General features: G+C 59.0%; 10 protein-coding genes across 10 annotated transcripts; 6 read left to right on the forward strand and 4 right to left on the reverse strand.

The window, feature by feature from the left end:
* Positions 1-382: 382 nt before the first annotated feature.
* On the forward strand, positions 383-1680 carry GLE2 (uncharacterized protein; the record flags this gene model as incomplete). Its single annotated transcript, XM_060598966.1, has 6 exons — positions 383-511; positions 548-640; positions 675-848; positions 885-1174; positions 1225-1418; positions 1454-1680. The coding sequence occupies 6 exons, from the start codon at positions 383-385 to the stop codon at positions 1678-1680; spliced, it is 1107 nt and encodes a 368-aa protein (XP_060455707.1).
* A 178-nt stretch (positions 1681-1858) lies between these two features.
* CcaverHIS019_0305130 (uncharacterized protein) lies at positions 1859-3120 on the reverse strand (the record flags this gene model as incomplete). Its single annotated transcript, XM_060598968.1, has 3 exons — positions 1859-2052; positions 2114-2383; positions 2415-3120. The coding sequence occupies 3 exons, from the start codon at positions 3118-3120 to the stop codon at positions 1859-1861; spliced, it is 1170 nt and encodes a 389-aa protein (XP_060455708.1).
* Positions 3121-3531: 411 nt separating this feature from the next.
* Positions 3532-4248, forward strand: CcaverHIS019_0305140 (uncharacterized protein; the record flags this gene model as incomplete). The annotated part of the gene is made up of 1 exon (XM_060598969.1): positions 3532-4248. One exon carries the CDS (start codon positions 3532-3534, stop codon positions 4246-4248), a length of 717 nt encoding a protein of 238 aa, XP_060455709.1.
* Positions 4249-4331: 83 nt separating this feature from the next.
* Positions 4332-5222, reverse strand: CcaverHIS019_0305150 (uncharacterized protein; the record flags this gene model as incomplete). The annotated part of the gene is made up of 6 exons (XM_060598970.1): positions 4332-4523; positions 4558-4638; positions 4702-4847; positions 4889-5016; positions 5106-5169; positions 5219-5222. 6 exons carry the CDS (start codon positions 5220-5222, stop codon positions 4332-4334), a joined length of 615 nt encoding a protein of 204 aa, XP_060455710.1.
* Positions 5223-5558: 336 nt separating this feature from the next.
* Positions 5559-8766, forward strand: RPN2 (uncharacterized protein; the record flags this gene model as incomplete). The annotated part of the gene is made up of 5 exons (XM_060598971.1): positions 5559-5589; positions 5628-6043; positions 6084-7041; positions 7077-7324; positions 7363-8766. The coding sequence occupies 5 exons, from the start codon at positions 5559-5561 to the stop codon at positions 8764-8766; spliced, it is 3057 nt and encodes a 1018-aa protein (XP_060455711.1).
* A 181-nt stretch (positions 8767-8947) lies between these two features.
* On the reverse strand, positions 8948-10968 carry CcaverHIS019_0305170 (uncharacterized protein; the record flags this gene model as incomplete). The annotated part of the gene is made up of 2 exons (XM_060598972.1): positions 8948-10175; positions 10220-10968. 2 exons carry the CDS (start codon positions 10966-10968, stop codon positions 8948-8950), a joined length of 1977 nt encoding a protein of 658 aa, XP_060455712.1.
* A 576-nt stretch (positions 10969-11544) lies between these two features.
* CBR1 (uncharacterized protein) lies at positions 11545-12917 on the forward strand (the record flags this gene model as incomplete). Its single annotated transcript, XM_060598973.1, has 5 exons — positions 11545-11632; positions 11706-11799; positions 11910-12066; positions 12177-12417; positions 12634-12917. 5 exons carry the CDS (start codon positions 11545-11547, stop codon positions 12915-12917), a joined length of 864 nt encoding a protein of 287 aa, XP_060455713.1.
* A 281-nt stretch (positions 12918-13198) lies between these two features.
* Positions 13199-14175, reverse strand: CcaverHIS019_0305190 (uncharacterized protein; the record flags this gene model as incomplete). Its single annotated transcript, XM_060598974.1, has 2 exons — positions 13199-14106; positions 14139-14175. The coding sequence occupies 2 exons, from the start codon at positions 14173-14175 to the stop codon at positions 13199-13201; spliced, it is 945 nt and encodes a 314-aa protein (XP_060455714.1).
* A 784-nt stretch (positions 14176-14959) lies between these two features.
* CcaverHIS019_0305200 (uncharacterized protein) lies at positions 14960-15638 on the forward strand (the record flags this gene model as incomplete). Its single annotated transcript, XM_060598975.1, has 2 exons — positions 14960-15206; positions 15238-15638. The coding sequence occupies 2 exons, from the start codon at positions 14960-14962 to the stop codon at positions 15636-15638; spliced, it is 648 nt and encodes a 215-aa protein (XP_060455715.1).
* A 3855-nt stretch (positions 15639-19493) lies between these two features.
* HSV2 (uncharacterized protein) lies at positions 19494-21205 on the forward strand (the record flags this gene model as incomplete). The annotated part of the gene is made up of 3 exons (XM_060598976.1): positions 19494-19644; positions 19677-19827; positions 19861-21205. The coding sequence occupies 3 exons, from the start codon at positions 19494-19496 to the stop codon at positions 21203-21205; spliced, it is 1647 nt and encodes a 548-aa protein (XP_060455716.1).
* Positions 21206-21303: the final 98 nt, after the last annotated feature.

A 21303-nucleotide genomic window follows, 5' to 3' on the forward strand; every position in this document is an offset into this window, starting at 1 on the left:
GATGATCGTTGCACCTGAGTTCGAGCACCAGACGATTCCGCGCATCCAACTTTCTTGAAATGCTGTCACAACATTCCCACGGTTGATTTCACCTCCAACTCTCCCACGGTGTAGCCTCGCATTGTTTCTGTTGGATCATCAGTCGCCACACAACACTTAGTTAAGGACCAAGACACATTTGATCACATCCACATCTTTACCCACCCTTCACATCTGACATCCTTACATCCACACCCGCGCCACCCACTTGACAGTCCTTGGCGACATCGTTTTCTGACACATCCATCTCTGCAGGTAGAGCGCGCGCCAGGCCCCGCCGAATCTCCCCTACCTCCGCAGCCTCCATCATCTCGCCGCTTCCACCCGCCACCCTCTGCCCAAGATGATGGGCTCATCGTTCCGCGTCGGCTCGAAAGACATCGAGCTGCTCCAACCCCCTTCCGACTCGGTCTCCAAGATCGACTTCTCCCCAACGCAGGACGTACTTGCGGTCGCCAGCTGGGACAACAACGTGAGATGACAATCACCCGTTATCAACTGACAGCAGGTGCGGTTGTACAATGTCTCGAATCAGGGGCAGAACGAGCCCAAGCACATGTACAGCCACGAAGCACCAGTGCTCGACCTCTGCTGGACCAAGGTACTTGTTGCCTCAACGGCGTTGCTGACCTCAGAACGGCTCCCATCTCTTCTCGGCCGGCTGTGACAACGCTGTGCAAATGTTTGACATGACGTCGATGCAGAAACAGCAGGTGGCTGCGCACGACGCTCCCATCAAGTGCGTGCGATACGTCGAGGTCAACGGGCAGCAAGTGCTCGTCACCGCCGGTTGGGACAAGAAGCTGAAGGTGGGCTCGCGTCCTGGCTGAGTTTGCTGATGGCAGTACTGGGACTTGCGCTCGTCCAACCCCATGAACGTGCAAGATCTGAGTGACCGCGCGTACGCCATGGATGCCACAGACAAGATTGTCGTCGCTGGTACCGCCGACCGCCAGGTGCACATCTACGACCTCTCGAACCCGTTCACCAAGTACCGCCAGGTCGAGTCTCCACTCAAGTGGCAAACACGGGCCATTGCCTGCTTCCCACAGTCTGTGACGGGCGAGAACGGCTATGCCATTGGCAGTATCGAGGGACGCGTCGGCTTCCAGTACACGCACACGAGCGACGAGAAGTGAGTTGCACAAGCTGATATTATTCCCGTGTGCAGCCTAACACAACCAGGAAGAGCTTCTCGTTCAAGTGCCACCGCGTCGACATTCCAGCGGGGACCATGGGAGCACCCGCGACGACTGGGTCACAGAACGTCTTCGCTATCAACACGATCACCTTCCACAAGGTCCAGGGCACGTTCTGCACTGGAGGTGGAGACGGCTCGATCATCTTCTGGGACGGTGTTGCTCGCACAAAGCTCAAAAGTGGGTTTTAAAAGTTGTCAGTGCACTGACTCCAGTGTTCTCTGCCAAGGACCTGAACAACGGCGACACTGATGCGCGGCCGCCAGTGTGGGGCATGCCGATCGTGTCCTCTGCCTTCAACCACACGTGCGACATCCTGGCGTACTCGATGTCGTACGACTGGTCCAAGGGTCACGGCGGCGTGCCGCCCGCCAGTGCCGGCGCGACCAAGATCATGCTGCACATGGTCAAGCCTGACGAGGTGACACGCAAGAAGAAGTAGAGGATTGCATTTAACTATGTCAGCGAGTGGGCGCGAGGCGTGGCGGAATGTAGACACCCGATACCATGTACGACATGCATTATGCTGTGAGCGAGAGCGCTCCAGCCCGGCCAATCCAGGAAGCGCTACAGTGTCTATCCATTAAGTCATTGACGCCCGCCCTCAATAGAAACGAGCTCTATCCAGTAATCTCTCCCGCGATAGGGGTCTGGAACACATGCTGTCGCTCCTCGAAGCTCAGGTCTGGGCGCGACACAAGCCACGACAGCTTGGCGAACGCCGCCTCGTGTGTCATGTCAAAGCCCGGGAGCACGCCGATGCTGAGCAACCGCACGCCGAGGGCGTACAGGGGGTAAATGTTTGGAATGTGGCCTGGTGTGAGCTTCCATTTGTGCACTATAGCGCGACAACAGCATGCCTCTTTAAGACTTACAGCTGGACACGACAACGACGAGGATCTCGCGCTTGACAGCCGCCTCGAGGGCCTGCAACACGCCGCTCTCCTCCTTGACAGGGAGGTTACCGCTGCCGAACGCCGAGATGATGACGGCCTTGCACGTGGGCATGCTGTGGATCTGGGCCGCGAGGATGCTCCCGGTGATGCCGGGGTAGATGGCGCACGAGAGGACGCTCGGTGCCTCCTGCAGCGTGATCAGCGGGGGCGGGTTATTGGCGCTGCGCCTCGCGAGGTTGGGGAGCGCCGCTGATGTCAGCTAGGTCTTGGGTCAACTCACTGATTCGGACATTCAGCCGGATCCAGGACGGCACAGAGGGCGTCTCGAACGCGTGCAGGAGGTTAGGCGACGACTTGTTGGCCCTGCATCCCTGCAACACCTCGTGGTTGAAGCATACGCCGACTCCCGCGTACGGCAGGCATCCCGCGACAATCAGACTCTCGAGGAGGTTGTACCATCCGTCGCTGCGCGCCTCACGAAGCGGAATCTGGGCGCCCGTCACGGTGATCGGCTTGCCCGCGCCTACGAAGAGGAAGGTGAGCACGCTGGCCGTATAGGCGAGCGTGTCCGTGCCGCTCAGAACCACAAAGCCCTCGTACGCGTCCCAGTTCTCGTGCAGAACCGAGGCGATAATGTTCCAGTCCTTGGGCGTCATCTCGCTGCTGTCCATGTGGTTCTCTAGGTCGAGGATCTCGTACACGACCGTGTTGCCGAGCTCGTCGAGCGCCGGCGTACGCAGGGGAGGGTAGCGTGTGTTTCGCCCGACCAGGGTCGCCGGGATGTTGTCAAAGTCGCCGCAGGCGTCCGCATCGCTGAGCTGCGGGTGACGTGCGATGCGGCGGTAGAAGGCATCGCGAGCCTTCTTCTCGTTTAGAGGCTTGAAGCCCTCGGCGGTGCGTTCAGATGCGATCGTACCGCCCGTTCCGAGGACTAGGACGCGGTGCTCGCGGCCCTCGGTGGCTTCGGGGATGGGAGTGTGGGACATGGTGGGCGGGTGGCAAGGTGGGGCCGATGAGTGACGGGAAGAGAAAAGAACGCTGGGAGAAGGGATTAAAGATGACAAGGGATTATAAGTTATCGTCGTTAGTCTGTCGAGAAAAAGAGAAGGGAATGGGATATGATGAGATGGGATATGTTTACACAAGAGAATGGGATATGTTTACACAATGGGATATAAAGAGAAATGGGATATTGTTTGCTTGCGTCGCCTCCGTATATCTAAATGGGAAATGGAATGCCCTGTATCGGACCGGTGATTCACCACCCCACGGGGAAGTCGGCTCTCCGGCCCTGCTGTCGTTTGTGCCCTCTCGTCTCCAAACCATCAGCCAGTCAAGTCCACTTGATACCCGACCTTCTCCCATATCACCTCAACCACACTCACCTAAATCTCACCATGGCACCCAGTTACACTCTCTACGGATGCCCCAACACGGCATCGACCGGTATCCACTGGCTCCTCATCCACCTCGAGCAGACGCAGGGCATCAAGTTCGACTTCTCCGAAATCAACCTTCCCCAGGGTGATCAGAAGACCGAGGAGTACGGTCAGATCAACCGGAAGCGGCGAGTGCCAACCCTCGTCGCGCACCCCTCCACCGGTGCCAGTGTGACGGTCACCGAGACGGGTGCTTGTGCCCTCGTCCTTGCCGAGGAGCACCCGCAGGCCCGCCTCAAGCCAGCACTTGATGCGCCCCTGGCCGAGCGCGCTGCGTTCGACGAGGCGTTCATCTTTGTCGTCAACAGCATCCTCCCCGCCCTCCGCGACTGGATGTATGCCGACAAGGATGGCGCCCCACAGTACGCTCACGGTATTCGGTTGCTCACCCTCGACCGCCTGAAGATGATGTACGGCGTCCTCGACCACCTCCTTATGGAGCGCAAGTACCTCGCCGGTAGCCGGCCCACTATTGTCGACTACATCTTCTGCGCCACCATGAGCTGGGACGGGTTTATCTACGCGCTGAGCCGCAAGTTCCATCACATCCGGCGCTTCGACGACGAGATGCGCGCCGAGAAGAGCTTCAAGGAGCTTGAAAAGCGCGAACAGATCACCATCAGCCCCATCAAGGACTGGGAGGAGCCGTACCTCACCCTCTCGGCGCAGCTTTAGTGAATGCAAGCAGTAGCAAGTGCAACAAGTCGGGTGTCGTACATACATGGCCATTATAAATTTGGGCCGAAATCCCAGGTGATTCAGGCGGAAACGGTGGGTGAGCGTACGACCTCTTCCGTTGCGACTGTTGCTGCCTGCCGTCCGCTCCAGTACAATCGACCCGCGATCTCACCGACGACCCAGTCCATACCCTTATCGAGGCCGTCGCCCGAGATCGCACTGCACGGCACAATGCGCCACTTGTGCGAATCGATCTGCTCCAGTCCCAGCGCCTGATGTCAGCTCACGATAACGACAACAGCTCACCTCACGGATCTGGTCGACGCTCAGGGAGCCCGCAAGGTCCTGCTTGTTGGCAAAGACGAGAAGCGTTGCTCCGGCGAGGCGCTGGTGTTAGCTAACTTGCTCCAGCGTGGTGAATGGCAATGCACCTCCAAGCCAGGCACATACCTCTTCAGACAGTAGGGCCCGCAGCTCCTCTGCGCCGTCACCCATGCGGAGTGCGTCCGAGCTGTCGACCACCCACACCACCGCGTCCGTGCTCTCAAAGTAGTTGCGCCAGTATGGTCGCAGCGTACGCTGGCCTCCTACGTCCCCTGATGTCAGCTAGGCCTGCGAGAGTCGAAGCTGTACTCACAGATGTTAAGCGTGTACTCGCCGCGCATGAGGGTCTGGATGTTGAAGCCCAGGGTTGGGGAGATGGAGCTGATGTCGCCACCGGACATGCGCTTCAGGATCGTAGTCTTGCCAGCATTGTCTAGGCCGCTGGGGTTTAAAGGAAGGTAGTGAGCCCATGAGTTGGTGAGGAGGGAAGGTCGCGTCAGCCTCTGCAGAGGTACAGCAGAGTGACTTACAGGAAGAGGACGCGCATTTCGCGCGCCTTGGCCTTGTTTTTCCGGATGATGGTTAGGAGACCAGCTGTCAGCTGGTGTTTGAACCATGGCCTACAGTGGCCTACGATACGTACCCATTGCTTGCTCTTTGGATCTTTGGACAAAGATGTGATATGTCTCGTGTTGATCAACGCTCAACCTGGTCAAGATTCCAAGCTCAGGCACGACCTATCTTGGGTGGCAATCATCGGCCAACCTCCACCGCCACATTGCGCGGTGTTTCAACCACGTGGACTTGATTCCTGGGTGAGGTGAGGGCTCACCTCGACGCGCATGCGCGAGTATCATCGTCATTCTGGCAGGGCGACGGGTGGCAGGTGGTGACGGTCAGCAACACACCCAACAATCACTTACCATCCCACTTTCTACACTTTCCAAACCCCGTCCACAAACAGTAGCTGGAGCCACGACACAATGACCGTGGCAACAGTCACTACCAGCGCTGGTGAGTACTCCTGCGTTTGAGTCATGCTTATCCGCCAGCCGGCTCGCTCGCCCTGCTCAAGGACGAGGACCGTGACGTCCGCATCTACGCCCTCGAGTACCTCCTCACCATCGTCCCGCAGTTCTGGGCAGAGATCAGTGAAGAGCTCCCCTACATCGAGTCGCTCGCGGACCCCCAGTTCTCCGAGCTTCCACCCGAGAGCAGGCCGCTCGCGGCGCTCCTCTGCTCCAAGGTCTACTTCTACCTCGGCGAGCGCGACGAGGCTGTTGAGTTTGCTCTCCGCGCCGCCGCTGCGTTTGAGAAGGAGCCATATGGAGAGTTCAAGGAGACGATCATTGCTGGCTGCATCGACCGCGCCATCTCCGAGACGGATTCGAACAACCAGAGCGACACGCGCCTGAACGAGATTGTTGACGGTGTCATCCGTCAAGGGTCCAGCGATGGTGCCAAGCTCGTGAGTCCGCCCGTTTAAATACAGACGTAGCTGATAGCAGGCTATCGGCCTCGCGCTGTCACTCCGCCGCCTCAACCTCATCGAGGCCATCTACCAGAACTCGCGCTCGTCGTCCGGTACACACGACGAGAACCTTCTCCGCTACATTCTAGCCGAGACCGTCGGGGGAGCAGGTGGCAGCGACGCGTGGCCCGACTCATTCCGCCGCGAGCTCCTCGCCGTCTTACTCAAGCTGTTCAAGCTCTCCACCCCACCCGACTACTACTCGATAACGCAGATCTGGGTGCTACTGGACGACGCTGTCGCATGCGGCGACGACATGGTCACGTTGCTGGAGAAAGGCGGACGAAAGGGAAGACTGGAGGCCTACCAGATTGCGTTCGACGTGTCCGAAATGGCGCCCCAGAACTTCCTCGAGCGCCTGCGTGGCCACCTCGCCGAGCGGTACTGGGGACCAGATGGGCACTCGGGAACCGACGAGGAGCGGAACGCGCTTGACGAGATTCTCAACGGGTCCCAGGTCGCCCAGCTCTACCTCAACTTCCTCAAGAAGAACAACCAGACCGACATGAGCATCCTAAAGGTGACCAAGGAGTCACTCGAGGACCGCTACTCGATCTACCACTCAGCCATCACCTTTACCAACGCCTTTGCCAACTGCGGCACCACCTCCGATCGCTTCCTCCGCGAGAACCTCGACTGGCTCGGTCGCGCGTCCAACTGGGCCAAGTTCTCGACCACTGCTGCCCTTGGTCTCATCCACCGCGGCTCGTACGTCAACGGCAGGCGCGTCGTCAAGCCGTACCTTCCGGGAGGGGATGCGCCGTCCAAGTTCTCCGAGGGCGGTGCGCTCTTCGCCCTTGGCCTGATCTACACGGGGCGAAAGGAGGGGGCCGAGGAGGAGCTCCGCAAGGGACTCTCGGAGGTGAACGACCCCATTGTCCAGCACGGCGCAGCCCTTGGTCTTGGTGTTGCTGCTCTCGCCACGGGTGATGAGAGTAAGTTCAATTTCCTAAGCGGTAACTGACACCAGACATCTACGACGACCTCAAGAACATGCTCTTCCAGGACAACGCGACCTCGTCGGAGGCTGCCGGTTACGCTATGGGTCTCGTCATGCTCGGCCAGCCCAACGAGCGCGTGCTTGACGAGATGATCTCATACGCCAGCGAGACGCAGCATGAGAAGATCGTCCGCGGTATTGCTATCGGTACCGCCCTCGTCATGTACGGCAAGCGCCATGCCGCGTCCGACGTGATCAAGAAGTTCACGAACAGCAACGTGAGTTTGTTTATACGAGGTCATTCTAACTCTGACAGGACGCTATCCTCCGCTACGGTGGCATGTTCGTCTACGCGCTCGCCTACGTCGGCACTGGCGACAACAAGGTCATCAAGCAGCTGCTTCACTTTGCTGTTTCCGACGTCAACGACGACGTCCGCCGTGCTGCCGTTATCGCCCTTGGCTTTGTCCTCTTCCGCAACTACACCCAGGTCCCCCGCGTTGTCCAGCTCCTCTCCGAGAGCTACAACCCCCATGTTCGCCACGGCGCCACCCTCGCCCTCGGCATCTCATGCGCGGGCACCGGCCTGAACTCTGCGATCGAGCTCCTCGAGCCCATGACCAAGGACCCCGTCGACTTTGTGCGCCAGGGTGCCTACATGGCGCTTGCTATGGTTCTCATTCAGCAGACCGAGGCGCAGTCGCCCAAGGTCCGCGAGATTCGCGAGCTCTTCAACAAGGTTGTCACCGACAAGCGCGAGGACCCTCTGGCGCGGTTCGGTGCCTCCCTTGCCCAGGGCATCATCGACGCCGGTGGCCGCAACATGACCATCTCCCTTGCCACCCCAGCTGGCACACCTGACATGAAGGCCATCGTCGGCATGGTTCTCTTCTGCCAGTTCTGGTACTGGTACCCCTTGGCCCACTTCCTGGGTCTCACCTTCAGCCCAACGACCATCATCGGTGTGGACGCGCAGCTTCGCATCCCGAAGGTCGACTTTGTCTCGTGGGCCAAGCCGAGCATGTTCGCGTACCCGACCACTGCCAAACCCGTGACTAAGGAGGAGAAGAAGAAGGCTCAGACTGCTATTCTTTCAACGACTGCCAAGGAGAAGGCACGTGCGAAGTCGAAAAAGGCTGAGCGTGGCGACGCGATGGACACCGACGACAAGGACGACGTCGCGGCACCTGAGAAGGACGCCAAGCCGAAAGAGGAGAAGCGGAAGACTGCCGAGCCACCACAGTCGATCGTCAACAACATGACGCGTGTGGTTCCCACCCAGCTCCCTTACATCACCGGCCCGTACGACCCTATCGCATCATCATCAAGTGCTGCCAACGGCGCATCGAGCGGCGAGGCCGCGACTCCGTCGAAGCCCAGCCCCATCCAGCCCAAGAAGGGCCGTTACGTTCCACTGCGCTCTGTAGGTGACGGGGCAGCGTGGGACGCCGGCCGTGCGGCGGACGGCCGCTCGCGCGTGCACTGGAGCGGAAAGATTCTTCTGCTGGACGACACGCGTGAGGGTGAGAGTGCAGAGGGAGGTGAGTACATCGAGCTCGATAAGGCTCTGTGGGAGGCCACTCCCGAACCGACACCAACAGCCGCATCGACGGCGACTGCTGCGGCTGCTGCTGTCCCTACGGCGGCGGCCGCGGCTCAGGGGGACATGGACTGGGACGGCGAGATGCCCGCCGCGTTTGAGTGGGAGTTTGAGGACTAGAACGACAGAGTGTAGAGTTCATATGCATGGTCTAGCAGTAGATTTGTCATAAATGCGTTACAGGCGACGTGTGGCGTAAGTGCCCCTAGGGCTGCAACCCGATGTACATCCAAAGTCCGCCTAAAAGTGTCTAGTCTGATGTTACAACATGGGCGATCTGTATATCTAGACGCTTGTGAGATTAGTCGCTAGGTTTGACCGTCGACCACGACTCGTTTGACGCATACCAAGTCAACGGGTCAGTGTAGTCGAGGCTCGTTCCGTTGGCGATGTACGCCATACGGAAATAATGGTCTACCGAGCGGTCCGTTGTGCCATCCGCGATGGAGAAGTTGGTGCCTGTAAAGTTGGAACTTTTAAGGACGTCGTCGAAGAGGATTCCGACGCTGAGGATGCCCTGCGCAACGAGCGTGGCGTTGATAGCCGGCCACGAAATGTATCCGTTGGGTCCAACAACACTGGAGACTTCGGGCATGTCGGCCCCAGACGCGGCGTCACCAAGGAGGCTCCACCCGCCCTCGACAATGCTGGCCCATCCCCACCGCCCCGAGCCGTCGAGGAAGAAACCGAGGCAGAAGGCGCTGCCGAACAGGCTAATTCTATTAGGGAGAGACATGACGGGCAAGCCAGCCAGGGATAGGAGGTAGTGGTGCAGGCGGAGGTAGTAATCGTGGCCGAGATTGGCGAGGACGATAAGAATCGGGACGAGGAATAGATATCTGGCGAGGTAGTACCGCACCAACCCTAGTCGGCGAAACGACAGGGCTTGGACGAGCACGACAGCCGTCACGAGGACCACAACGACGATGAGGGCGATTGTGCCGTCCACGCCCAGACTCCCATACCCGAGGCGCGAGATGGGGATGCGCGAGAACAGTGTGCTGCTTTCCAAGCCGATCCAGAGACCTGCGCCCTGCCACAGCGCGACTTCGACCGGTAATTGGGCAGCGTAAAACCCATTCAGAGTGCGACGGAAGCACACGTGCCACGCCCAGAAGCCGGCAAGGAGGGCTGTGGGAACGCCCTCAAACACTCTGCTCCAGAGGGGCGGGCGGTTTGGCGGGTTGCTTACCAGCACAACGTGGGCGTACCCCATCACAAGGATTGTGGTTAGGAGCACGGCTGGGCGCGGCGCGAAGAAAGTCGTGAAAGCGAACAGCGCGACGACATTGTACGCCGTAATCGGCCAGTGGTAGTCCAAGCAGCTGCTCCATGACCCGGTTGGCTCGAGAGTATACGCGCCGGGGAAGTGGGGCGCGAACGATTCGGACGTGAGGCCGTTCGCGCGAGAGCTCGTAAAGTTCGAACTTCCTTTTGGGAACGACATGGGCATGACCCGCAGACATCCGCCATAGGTATGGCTGATGATGCCGGCGTGTAGTCCGGCCGCGCATACCCACGAGTCGGCACTTGAATCAGCTGGTCACCACGCCATCATGAGAAAGTAACGTACCGGTACACTCCGTTACCTCCAATGACCAGAGGCTTCTTGTTCACCTCCTCGCCGCCCACCCAACGCGGGTTACCCAGCTTCACACGCTGACATCCCCCCGGACAGCGGTACGTGCCCTCCTCGAGCATCGCCGCGCACTCAGTCATGTCGAGCCCACACGTATCGGGCGGCCAGTCATCCCACAGCCCAGACGTACATGACACAACCTCTGGACTGCCAGGCTGGTAATAAGCTGCGCGGATGAGGAGAATAAAGCCCGCTGCCCAGACCACAAGATAGAGGAGATAGAAGTGTCTCAGCTTGCCGCGTTTCGACGCCCGCACTGCAATCGGGTCGAGCGGGGCCACGACACGTTTCCTCCCCCCCGTACAAGCGCATGTTAACGCTAGCGCAGTGGGCGGTGGGGGTTCGCGATACTCAGTAGGCCCAAGGATCCAGTTCATGGCGTTGACTGCGCGCCAGATACGTGGGCGGGAGAGGAGACTGCGCTTCACCCGACCAATGGAGTTAGCCCATGGCGCACGGTCCTCCAAGTTGGGTGTAACCCGCTCAACGTCGTAGTTTTCTGCGTCGTAGTTGTCCGTGTCGTAGCTGTTGCCCGCCGAGTCGTTCGTTTCATCAGCGGAGTAGATGGCGCCCGTGTTCGTTTCCGTCGAGACGCTCTTCCGGTCTGATGGGGCTGGGGAAGGGAGTCGAAGGGACAATGTCGAGGGACCAGCGTGCGCAGTCCCTAGGTCGGCTGTCGACATGGTGGGCTGAGGGGCTTGGCGCCGACCACTGGTGATGGAGCCTCACCGGGGCGTCACAGCAAATGGGCAGCGGACAGTAACAAGTGACAAGCAGTTGAGTGAGATGTCAAGTGTATGATCATCTTACGGTGGGCTAAAGTTGCAAGTCATGCGGAAGGTCAGGACTGGGGACCAGCCTCGCAGTACTTTTACCTGACATTACTTCCCCTTGTCCCTGCATACCTTTGTGCCTGCTCGCTAATAGCTTATTCGACACCACCTTGAACGGAGATCTTCGCACGTGGCTGACAACGGCTCCGGTTGGAGACCCCACAACCCCATCTAGTCTCCCACGGTCAACCCTTGTCACCCCACAGAACCGGCTGACCATTGTACTCTGCTTGGCAGCCAGTCAGGACTCTGTCAGCCCCTAAAAGGTGTATAAGGGGTAAAGGAGTGCCGAGTGTGGACGTGTCAGGCCCACTTTCGAATCCCAGTCAATCATCGTTATCTTTACCTCTCCTTACTTTAATTTCTGTTCATCCTTTTCTTGACGCCCAACCTTGCCACTCACCGTCACCGTCACCGTCACCCACAATGGAGGAGATCATCACAAAGCTTCAGCCTTACGCCAAGGAGATCGGCGCTGCCCTTGTCGTCATCCTCCTAGCCATCCTCTTCCTCGGTACGTCCAGCTGCAACTCACCAACCTCGGTCTACTGGCTCCGTACTCTTCATGGACGTATTATTGACTCCAGGTGGCAAGAAGGCGGACGAGCCGGTTCTCCACCCGACTGATTTCCGCCAGTTCAAGCTCGTCAAGAAGACGCAGTTGACTCACAACACTGCTCGGTGAGTCGCTGCTCGAGCACTCTTTCATGCCTCTGAAGCTTCCAAGCTTCTGCAGCGTACAAACTGTGCTCCCACATGTCAAAGTGCCCCGAACAACTGCTCACACACAGGTACCGCTTCGGCCTTCCCAAGGAGACCGACAGCCTCGGCCTCCCGATCGGCCAGCACATCTCCATCCAGGCCAACATCGACGGCAAGAATGTCATGCGCAGCTACACGCCCACCACCCTCGACAACGACAAGGGCTACTTTGAGCTCGTGGTCAAGGTGAGTACCAATTGGCGACCTGTGTGAACGGGCTTCAAACACCGAGCTTGTTGCCGAGACGAAAGGCACACCTCGGTACATTCCCACTTGAACCCCGGCTAAACCTGCAGACCTACCCCCAGGGCAACATCTCCAAGTACCTCGCCGGCCTCCAGGTTGGCGACTCTGTGCAGGTTCGCGGCCCCAAGGGCAAGTTCAACTACTCAAAGGACCTCTCGCCCCACCTCCTCATGATCGCTGGCGGCACCGGTCTCACTCCCATGTTCCAGATTATCAAGTCCTCCCTTGCCGACCCCAACGACAAGACTGAGATGGCTCTCGTGTACGCCAACGTTGAGGAGAACGACATTCGTGAGTATCTGTGCACTGTGGTTTCGTTTGGATCTCGGTCCGATCCACCGGTTACATTGCAGATCGGCCGATCGGCGGGCGGGTAAACCGGGGCCGACTGCTCCGGGCTTTAACTTCTCGATAACCCGCATTGCCCCGCGCCCGCGCTTTGCGGATATCCTCGCACCGCGTCCACCCCTCTTGCCCACATCTTGATGACGCACCTGCTGACATCAGTCCTCCGTGACGAGCTCAACAACCTCATCGCCACTTCGAACGGTCGTCTCAAGGTCTACCACGTTCTCAACAAGGTCCCTGACATCTGGCAGGGTGGCCAGGGATTCATCACCAAGGAGATCATCAAGAACCACATGCATCACGGCGGCGTTGCATCGGGCTCCAAGGTCCTCCTCTGTGGCCCTCCCCCAATGATGACGGCGATGAAGGGCCACCTCAAGGAGATCGGGTACCCGGCGCCCCGTGCCGTCTCGAAGCTGGACGACCAGGTCTTCCTCTTCTAGGCGTCGAGCGCAGGTCAGGCGAGGTGTCTCGGGTCGACATCAACGTCACGAGGCGTAGAGATTGGCGGGCACGTGTGCCACGAACATTGCGCGGCTGGAGTCCGCGTTTTGGTACGTTGGCTGCCAAGGGCAAGGCGTAGCATACACTTCTACAATGGATATCGCGTCAAGAACGGCAACCAAGTCCGAACTGAACTACTTATGTCAACGTATCATGGCGGGGTCCGAACCCGGCCGCGCTCGCCTACTGAGCGCTCCAGCGGAGTGCTGGGAACAGAGAGTCATTTGTGTGCTAACTGGAGTTGGTCAGGGCTCTCGAGGCCCATCTCTGTTGCCTTGTCACTTAGGGACAGAGAGCGCGACCCAAGGCGCTGCGTGGTGGTGTAGTACTGTGGCTGGGGGACGACAAGGGTTGGAGAGTATCTGGGGGGTCTGGTTACGCTGTCTGCGCCGTCGTGTCCGACAGACAGGACGGTACCGTTTTCGTCCACTTCCGGCCGGAGCGGTGGAGGTGTTGAAGCTCGGGCGGGCTCGCCCCAGGGAATGGCCCACGGGTCCGACCGGCAGGTGATGTACGTCGCGGGCGTCTCCGGCGTGCCAGGCGGAGTGGGGCTCTCGTGCAGATGTGGTGGCACGTTGAGATACGTGTGCGGGTAGCCACTCATTTCGCCGTTCGCCTCGATCGGGCTCAACTCGTGGAGGGCGTCAGCAGAAGGGTGGAAATGCGGAATAACGCTAGCGGGCCGACCCAGCTCTGCGGCCTCGAACCGCTCCAAGGGAGTGTGGGCCCTCGGACCTTTATGGACAAAGCACCATGCCATGCGCCGCGCGTAACACAGGTAGACGAGGGCGATGATCGCTGCGCCTAGGACGCTGCCGACCGTCGCGCCAGCGATGACCCCGGGGCGCGTGGTGGAGTGGCCCCATGGAAAACCCTCGGTGCGGTGCGGCTGGGACGCGGTCGCGGTGTCGGCCAAGATGTTGAGAGTGGGGCCTGGGAGGTTTACGGCGGCGAGGGCGTTGATGATAGACGGGGGGTTCTTGATGCTGATGGTGGGAGCGTTAGAGTTAAAGAGAGAGCGCGACGTTGTCGAGGTCGCTGCATCTGCGAGCGTTGCAGGCTTCCGACCCGGCCCCGCTCCCGCCAGCTCCGTTGTCGTCGACGTCACCAGGCGCCGCTTGGGCGCACCTGCCAGTCAGCGTCGCTCCAATACCACTCACCCAGCAGCCCGACGCGTGCTCGTCTGATCGTGACCATGTTAGATGTGGAGAACGCAGGCAGTGGCAGGCGAGCCTATATGCTAGCGCGGACGCTGACCCAAATGGTCGTGGATTCTTTGTCGGATCAAAGAATCGCGCTCCGTTCTTCACATGGCCTGCAGCACACTGGTATTGAAGGGCATAGGAGGCGAAGCAAAGGAGCAATCTCGCCGGTCGTCATGAGAGTGGCGGGGCGTCTGAACACATACACGGAATGTCCAAATGCCTTAGCCTGCCGAAAGGACAGGAGGCTCGAGAAACATTGCGCAAAACTGCTCTCAGCGGGATCCATCAGGCTCGAGAGACACCCCCTTGCAATGAAAGTATGGGGTCGGGTATATATAAGAGGGGACGGTGGCTCAAATATCAATAACTTCTAGTTAGGGTCGCGTGGCGAAATGGCATCGCGTCTGACTACGATTACGTAACAAGTTCGTCATCAGGAGATCGCGGGTTCGACCCCCGTCGTGACCTAACAACTCTTTTGCTGTTTGTTCCAATAATGCGGATGCATTTACGCGTAACGAGACTCTCGGGTATGTCACCTCCTCCGGGGTCCCGCGCCTGGAGTAACCGGTGAACCGACCTGCTCGTATGGAACGCCCTCCATGTGACCACTGTGGCCCACTCATCCCTGCCATTGGGCATGTCGCAGCCTCACTCTGTCACTTACCTCTGCTCTTGTGTTGATTCTCAATTACAGCTCTAGCCGATCCGCGCGACGGCCGCCACCATACAGCCGCGCGCGCACACCGGGACTGCACAAGACCAAACCTCCCACCATGAGCCTGAACCTCTCAGACCTCGGGCAAGAGCTCGATTCGATTCGGCGCACGCGACGGGGAGAAGCACAGGCCCAGGCGATACCCATGCAGGCCGTCAGCGACTCCTCCGTATCGCCGGCCTCGTCGCTCAGCAGCAGGCCGTCCCCCTCCCTTCCGTGCCGCCCACTCGACTGTGCTCCTGACAGCTCGGGGCCTCTGTGTCTCCTATGCTTCGCACGGACCCCTTCAGCCGTGCTTCTTCCATGTAAGTCTTACCCCTGCCGATCTGACATTAGGCTGTCACCTGAACCTCTGCTACCTCTGCGCACCCCTGTTCATGCACAAGGGTGCAACCGAGAGCCGCGCCATCCAGCGAGTCGAGGACGAGCAGGCAGCCCGTGAGCGCGGGGACGAGGAACGCACTCTCGGCCGCATCCCGTTCAACGTCGCACTCACACGGGCAGTCAAGGGATCACCGCGCTCGCGGCGGCTGAGTATCGGCGGGTACGTGCCGCCAGCCGAGGGGTTCCGGGGCGGCGAGCTGCGTGGACGCGACGTCCTATTTGGCGAGAATGGGGGTCTCGCGCGGTCGCGCGACGGAGACGGACGCGTCGCCCTTGCACCGGCTGATAAGGCTGAGGCACATTGCCTCGTGTGCCGCGCCGGCGTGACCGGGTGGCTCCGGGTGTACACTTAGATGTGGCGGTGATCTTGTGGCTGCCATGTAGATCGCGTGTATGTCGTGGTACAATGTAGAACTGGATGCTGAATGCATTTTCTCTGTACATATCCTCCGTGAGCGAGTGAGGGTGGTTTCACGTGCTTCCGATTAGGTTCAACGACTACACAACACGCATCTCGACAAGCGCGGTATAATGATATCTCCTCGTACCCTCCCAGTGACGCGGGTGAATCGCGACATCACTCTCTTTGTACCCATGCTCGTACGTACACACCCATTGCTCAAACCCCTGGAACACCTTCAGCTCACCGTGGCTCCGTAATGTGAGCAACGTGGAGCCTACGCACACGCCCGCCGTCTCGGGCTCCCGCAAGAGGAGCTTGCACACCTGGTCCTCAGCAATGGTGCGGCACACCGTGTCGACGCTCCCCCAGTCCTCCCCGTCTCCACCCAGGGAGCCGACCACATATCCACTACGTCTGGTAAGAGTGGCGCCTGCGCGATGAGACGCAGGGAGCGTTGGAAGGGGCCGTGGATGAGGGAGGGGGAGAGATGGCTGGATGGCGAGACAGGCCTTGAGCCTCGAAGGCGCGGGTGAACCCGCCACGGATGAGCGTGGGTGCATATACGAGCTCGTCCGGATTGTGTCCGGCTCGACTAAGCCAGCTCGCGATTCACTAGTCGGGGCTGGCACCGCCATGCGTCCGTCTGCGTGTCAGCAACCGCCGGTGTGCGTCGTACAGTGAGGCCTAACGCGGTGGTGGTGAGACCGTTACCTCGGCAGTGGATACAGACGAACCTCGCGGCCAGGTCTATGTACGGTACATTGAAAGGAAAACCTGTCACAGGACAAACACTTGTGTCCAACTCGACACACATTTAGCTGGAGACTGGCAAATTCCGCGGGTTGCTAGGGCTAGTCACCAACGCACGTTGACATTCTGTTATTGTTATCGCACTCCGCTGCCCAGTTAGCCGCGGCTGACTACTTGGGGGGGCCATGTGGTTGCCTGGCTTCGTAGCTGTTTGCAGACATTGTGACGCAATCGTACCAGGGACGATGGGGAATGAAGGTACGAGCTCCCTTCATTCTCAGCTCTCTGCAGTCCGCTGGGGTCAGCTGACATCGAGGATAGCAATTAGGCGAGCCTTGATTTGCTGCGTAGAAACGGTCGGCATGAATCGACGGCAATCACTGAGTGTTCCTGGTGGAGCGAGGTTGAGGTCGGCAACATGGGCGCCACTTTCCCAGTTCATTGAGATAAGGCCTGGGGCTGGGGCCTAGACTGGCTCGAACGCGCAGCGTTGGGTGGCAAGTTGCCCCAATCTGGAGGGGGTTTCTGAGCCCAACCTCGGTGGTATTGGTTGATCAGTACTATTCCCTCCTCCCCCTGCCTCACAGACCAAAGTGTACAGACAGCTGAGGTCGCAGGACGCCAAAACGACCTGTACTTTCGCTTCTGGTGGGAACGGTAGAAGAGGAGCTTCACGAGCGGAGATGGCTCGTTGATGGAACAGAAGAGCACCAACTCAGGCAGCCACTTCTGCTTCAACTCCTCATACCGCTCCATGCTTGCTTCTCCTACACACACCTTGTGCTCAACACACACCACACTCCAAATATCATATTCTGGAACTATCCTTCCTGTGCCGGAACATGGCTCTCGCCCGAAGCCTTCCAAACATCAAGGCTAGATGGCCGAGTGGTCTAAGGCGCTGTGTTCAGGTTTCTTCGGAAATCCGCAGTCTTCGGACGTGGGTTCGAATCCCACTCTAGTCAAATGAGGATTCAATTCCTCTGCCTATACTTTTGCATTTTTATGTGCTTTGACGAGACGCGGCAAAGTGCGGGGAAGATCGGGAGCTTCGCAGGTGGAGGTCAGCCACCGGGTTCACCACTGTTTTGGGGAGGTCTGGCGCTGCGCCTGAACTCCCGATTCCTCTGGGATAGCGGGGTTTCTTCCTGAACATCTGTACTGAGTATATGCCGTCTGGGAATACCGGCGGCGGAGTCGTCATCCGGCAAGAGCTATGGGATTGCTGTTTGTGGTCGATGGGGACACGGCAGCGTGGCACTTCGTATAACCTTGAGTACGAGAAAATGTATGAACCCAGTAACTCGGGCAGAACGCTTGTTAGATAAAGCTGGAGATAAGTGAAGTATGTGAGAGGCGTGTTGGCTCACACTTCAGCTGTGGTGTGACGACAGACTGATGAAGCGATGGGATACGCAGTCGGTGGGAATCATGATCACGCCTGGTGGACTCTAGAATGGTTGTCCATGGCCGTCTCCTCGGATTCCACCTGGATGGTATGGCTCTTCATCTTCTACCAAGACACCAAGGGTTTAACTCAGCCGTGACAAGGAGTAACACGTGATTCAACACTCGTCGGATCCACTCCACGTATGCTCGACTACGACAATTCCTTTGAGCTGCGGGGAACATCCGGTGTACCAATCACCCCGCAACCTGTTGACATTAGTCTCGCGAGATGGATAACTGCGGCTGGTATTCCTTTTCGAAGGTTTGGTGAAGGTAGACGTCTCTTCAGCTCGAATCCCGAAATGACAAGTGCGAAACAGGAGGAGGCATAAGGTGAACACGGGGCTACCAACTTGCCAGGTTCTCCTAAAAACGTCAGAATCAGACAAGCACGGATATTTGCAGGAGGGACTTGGCGATCTGGCGGGCGTACCGTGAGGAGGTAGAGGGAGTGAGGGCGGGAGGGAAAGTGATCCGGAGACGTGAGTTTTGGATTTAGTGCTTTGCGTCTCTTAAAGGTATAGGACTGGAGTATAGATTCCTCCTGAAGTTGCTGGTGCGCGGAGACATTGAAAAAGACTGCAGAACGAATGTTTGGTGGAGTGGATTTGTGCCCTTTTTGATGGGCTGTCCGAGGCCACGGGGACGGCGCTGAGCGACGTAAGGGGATGGTTTCTTGCCACTCTTCTTCCAGTGACAAGCGTCTGCTTGGGACTGGGTCGCCGTCCGGTACCAAGCCCTAGGTAAGCGTGCCAGTTTATCGCGAGAAGGAGAAGAGGATGTGGATACTGTATGTAACTCCGACACTCACTTAGAGCGCAGCGAACGAAGAGGCGAGCTCCCACGTCTCCGCTACATCTACATTGTGCCCGACTGACGTATGCAGATATGGTCAAAACTTGAGCCCCGTCTAAATAGAAATAGAAATGGCGATTCACCATAAATATCACGCAATGCACATGATTATCAGCAATACAATCGCGATAGCTTAGTGGAAGAGCGCAAGGCTCATATGAGAGTTTCTCATTGATACCTTGAGGTCGGTAGATCGAGACTACCTCGCGATAGTACATTGCTTTTTTGCTCCTTTTTGTTTACGGATCAGTATGTCTCGGGTCGCACGCGACGCGCCGCCAGAGTGTTCAGATGTTGAACCATCGAGGTCTGAATGTGCGCAGTGAAGGATCAAGACGTTTGCAACGGGAAATAGCAACGTCCCCGCAGATTTAGTGCGCTCAATAGATTATTGAATGGGTGGCAAATCGATCGATCGACCTCCCCCCCCCCCCCTCCCCCGCCTCCACTTGTCACCATCTGTTTGCAACTGGTTCCGGCATCGGTCAACACATGCTCGCAAGCCTGCAGCCCATCTCATCTCTTGATCGTACCACACACACCTCGCTATCGCTGTGCTCCAGCGCGCCTAGTACACGCAGCGCATACCCACAACGTCTCGGAACTGGCCGTGGTAACACTGGTTAGCAACTCGGCTTGCTCCGTGACTACCATAACGCGTTGCCACCAGCCTACACCTCGTCCACACACAATCCAACCGTCCCCCATCTCTTGCCACCTGGGCCCACACTCCGCGGCGTGATAGCCCATCATGCAGCTCGGGCGCTATTCCGTCTCGACACTGCGTCCTGCACCCATCCTTGGTATCGCCTTCGGGCACGACGGTAAGGTCTTCGCTGTCGCCACCGAGACTGGCTATGAAGTCTGGCGCACCTTCCCCCTCGGCCTGCTGCGGCGTAAATGTGAGCGCGTCCATAGTTTATTCTGACTCCAGCACTTCCGGGCATGTTGGCGCGCGCCGTACCACTACCCGGCTCGCCGCTGCTGGCCCTCCAGGGTGGCGGGTCAGACCCGCTCTTCCCGCCAAACAAGGTTGTGCTGTACCATGACGTGCGCGGGGCAGCGGTCGCGGACCTCGAGTTCAGGTGAGCAAGTGACTCTTCGAAAGCTGACGGCAGCGAGCGTGTGCGCGGCATCGCTGTGCGACACCGCACCGTCGTCGTCGTATTGCTCAGGCGTGCGATCGCTTATGAGTACTCCCTGGAGAGCGGGTTCAAGCTCACCAAGCTCGGCGAGTGGGAGACGGCCGACAATGAGGCTGGCCTTATCGCGCTCGCCACCGCTCCAGGCGCAACACTCCTCGCTCTTCCGGGTCGCCAAGCTGGGCATGTGCACCTGATAAACCTGCCTCCCTGTGGAGGGGCCAGTGCGCCTCCGGCCGCATTCCGCTCACCGTTCTTACTCGCGCACGCACACCCACTCTCCGCGCTCGCGTGCTCGGCGTCAGGAGCACATCTCTTGACGGCCAGCGAACGGGGCACGCTTGTGCGCGTGTGGGATACAGCTAGAGGAGCGCAGGACAGTGAGCTGCGACGCGGCGTCGACCGCGCCGAGATCTGGGGACTGCAGTTCGAGGACGCCATCGACCTGCGTCCGCTTGACGGTGACCGCCGTCGCGACGCGCTCCGCCGCAAGGGCGGGCGCGTCGTGGGCTGGAGCGACAAGGGCACTGTGCACGTGTGGGCCGGCGGCGACGCGCCCATCAAACCCAAGGCGCAACCAATGCTGGGCCTCATGGTTGGCAAGGCGCTCTCTCTGTCCAAGAGCCTACCCAACTATTTCTCGTCCGCACCCAGTATAGCACAGTACTACCTTCCGCGCAAGAATCCGCACGCATTCGCCAGCACGATCGGGAGCGCAGTCGACGCCGCGGGTCTGCCAAGCATGAAGCTGAACGAGGATGGCGACAAGGAACCCGAGGAGCGCGAATGGGCCGAACACTACATCGTGGTCTGGATTGAAGTCGACGTCGAGGACGACGAGGACGAGCCACCTCTCACAACTATCAGTGGCGCCCCGACGTCGTTTAGACCGAAGCGCTCCGCGTTAACCATGGGCTCGCGCGAAGAGCGAAGCTCTTTCGGCTCGGAAGGGACTAGTACGCGCACGGCGACGCCGCGCGGCGGACGCTCTGCCACACCCACCGCTGCCACAGTCAGCTCCGCCCTCGCACGAGAGCGGCGCTCGCCAACCGGTAGCGGCCGCCGCTCGAACGCCTCAACACCAATGGCCCAGAGTCGTGCTTCTCCCGTCCCACCCATAAGCTGGCGCAAGGCCAGCACAGACTCTCACTCGACAGTCGTCCTGCGCCGCACTCATCGTGAGCGCCAGCTCGTCGTCGTCACCCACTCGGGCGACTGGTATCGCCTCCGCCTGCCTCGCAACACGGATGAGTTTGACGCAAGCACCAAGGCTGAACTTGTAGAGTACCGCCGCCTCGGTGTCGGGGGCGGTGGCTGGTAGACATAGCAAGCTTGTTTCACTTTCCACCTCTCATTGTTGTACGCTGTTACATGCATGGTTGTAGTGTAGTTGATGATAGTACAGTTGTTTCCTAACGG

The sequence above is a fragment of the Cutaneotrichosporon cavernicola genome (genome assembly GCF_030864355.1).
Source record: "Cutaneotrichosporon cavernicola HIS019 DNA, chromosome: 3".
NCBI classification, from domain to species: Eukaryota; Fungi; Basidiomycota; class Tremellomycetes; order Trichosporonales; family Trichosporonaceae; genus Cutaneotrichosporon; species Cutaneotrichosporon cavernicola.